A 2266-nucleotide genomic window follows, 5' to 3' on the forward strand; every position below is an offset into this window, starting at 1 on the left:
AAGGTTGTGCCCAGTATGTATATTGTTTTGCAATATAGATTATATTATTTACAAAATGGAGTTTAAAATAAGAGATAAAATGAGTAAAACTGTTGGAGAGAGCCTAAAGATCCTTGTAGTTAGCAGTTGACTATAGTACGTAGGATACAATGCGATGTTCGAATTCAAAATGCACGCAGGCTTCTCAAAAGCACCGGCGAGAAAGAAACGGCCCGTTGAAGCCCATGTCCCAATCCTTTTGTTGCATCAGCAGGTTAGCTTAAAAAAAATTAAAGTTTGGGACAGTATTATTATGATTTTGATACCGGATCGAAAAAATGCGCCGAATGATGCAGTTTAGTTTAGTTTGCAATGGTGATTCTGGAATGCTGGGTGCATCGTCAGTTACTCAGTTTGGTACGACAGTGTAATACGTAGGGTTACATCATATTTGCGGGAAGAGCTGCAAGCTGCAACAAGAAGAGAGGAAGAAACTGCAAGCTCATTTGGCTCCCCTGTTTTACAGGCGACGAACTGCAAACCGAAATGAAAGAGGAAGAAGAAGAAGAGGAGTTTTTGCGTTTTTCGATGCCTCTTCTTAGCAGTTAGCAGTAGCACTAGCTATTCATGTGAATCATGTCTCGCTTTCGGCGCTACCCTTGTTCATGATCCTCTTGGTGGTCGTGGGCTCCGACGCCGACGACGAGCTCCACCTGGTCGTCGAGGTACCGGTGCAGCAGCCGGAGCCGGCCGCCGGCGCGCACCGTCGCCGTCTCGTCCGGCACGCGGTCGCGGTCTCCGTCGCCGTCGCCGTCGCCGTCGCAGCAGCCGCCACGCGATCTCCCGCTGGCCACCAGCTTCCTCCTGACCCTCAGGAAGCGGACGGCGGCCACGGCGCAGCAGAGCAGCGGCAGCCAGAGGACGGCCAGCGCCAGGGCCGCCGGGAGCAGCCACAGCGCCAGAGCCGCCGCGGCCACCGCCCGCCACGACGTCGGCGGCCCGCGGGCGCCGCCCATGTGTCCTTCGTCCTTCTTCTGCCCGGCCGGCTGGCAGTGGCAGGACGAAGGAAGGAAGGCTAGCTAGCTAGAACGACGGCCGACGAGTGAGGCACTGAGGCTTTGTTGCTTGCTTGCACGGATGGAAAAGGACACGACAGCCCTGGGCTTTGCTTCTGAGGAGAGTTCCTTTTTTTTTCACTTGGCTTTTGCCTTGTGCCCTGTGACTGAGAGTTCGAATCGAAGTCGAGTAGCGGCAAAGCTTTCTTCTTCTCTCTCTCTCTCTCGCAGGCGGCGTTGCTTTGCTTGTGCGTGACGGAGGCGTTTGGTCTGCAGTTTGCGCTCCATGTCCTGTCCCGCCTTTTGACGCGTCGCCCTCTTTGGATCTTGCTTTCTTGCAGAGGAGAGGGATCGGTCGCGGCTATAGATGGCCAAAAAGCACGAGGCCCGTGAGCCCGGCACGAAGCCCGCTTTTTAGGCCCGGTCCGAACCCGGCACGGTAGAATAAGCGGGCGGGCTTGGACAGGAAACTAGGCACGGCGGGCTAGCCCGGCACGGCCCGTTTACCTCTAAGCCCGTTAAGCCCGGTTTTTTTACACTAAAACGTGCTTACCGGCCCGTTTAGCCCGCTTTTCGGCCCGTTTTTTCGTGCTAAACGGGCCGGAGGCCCGCTGCGGGCCGGGCTTGGATAGAAAATTAAGCCCGCTGGCACAGCAGGCCCGACCCGGTTTTTGGCCGGGCTTCACCGGGCCCGGGCCGGGCGGGGCCGGGCGGCCCGTTTGGCCATCTCTAGTCGCGGCCGTGGGCACGCCATCTGATTTTATCCTCCTCCGTCATATTCATAACATATATCGTAGCGTATGATCTTTAAGATGTCACTCACTCTGTCATCTGATTTTTATCTTCAGCAGATCTCCTATCCAATCATCTATCTCATTCTCTATTTCAAATTATATATATATATATATATATATTATTCTCCAACAATTTTTCTATATGTTGTGCTTAGTCTAGAGAGCTATCCTCGTTTTTCGTATTTGGCTAGCGATAAATCTAAAATAGAGGGCGTATATATTTACATATCCAATTGAAGAGGCTCTTGGATGGTATTTTTCCGTGAAAATCTCTATTCTTTAAATAGTAAAGATATAAAAGTCTCGGAGATGCTCTAATGTTGCAATAAAATATCTAGCCATTAGGGCATGTACACCGTAAATTCTTGGAACGATTATCTAAATATAAGAGATAGCTAATAGACCGTATAATACAAGTCTGAGTCCCTAGATAATAAA

At 51.3% G+C, this 2266-nt stretch overlaps 1 protein-coding gene across 1 annotated transcript; it reads right to left on the reverse strand.

Annotated features, from left to right (window-relative positions):
* Window positions 1-358: 358 nt before the first annotated feature.
* LOC103640844 (uncharacterized) lies at window positions 359-1329 on the reverse strand. Its single transcript, XM_008664307.3, has one exon. It carries the CDS (start codon window positions 993-995, stop codon window positions 633-635), a length of 363 nt encoding a protein of 120 aa, XP_008662529.1. The 5' UTR covers window positions 996-1329; the 3' UTR covers window positions 359-632.
* Between the last annotated feature and the right edge of the window lie 937 nt (window positions 1330-2266).

This window comes from Zea mays, chromosome 10, assembly GCF_902167145.1.
Source record: "Zea mays cultivar B73 chromosome 10, Zm-B73-REFERENCE-NAM-5.0, whole genome shotgun sequence".
NCBI classification, from domain to species: domain Eukaryota; kingdom Viridiplantae; phylum Streptophyta; class Magnoliopsida; order Poales; family Poaceae; genus Zea; species Zea mays.

Coding starts and splice junctions, on each gene's coding strand:
- LOC103640844 (XM_008664307.3), bottom strand. CDS start 995: ATGGGCGGCGCCCGCGGGCCGCCGACGTCGTGGCGGGCGGTGGCCGCG.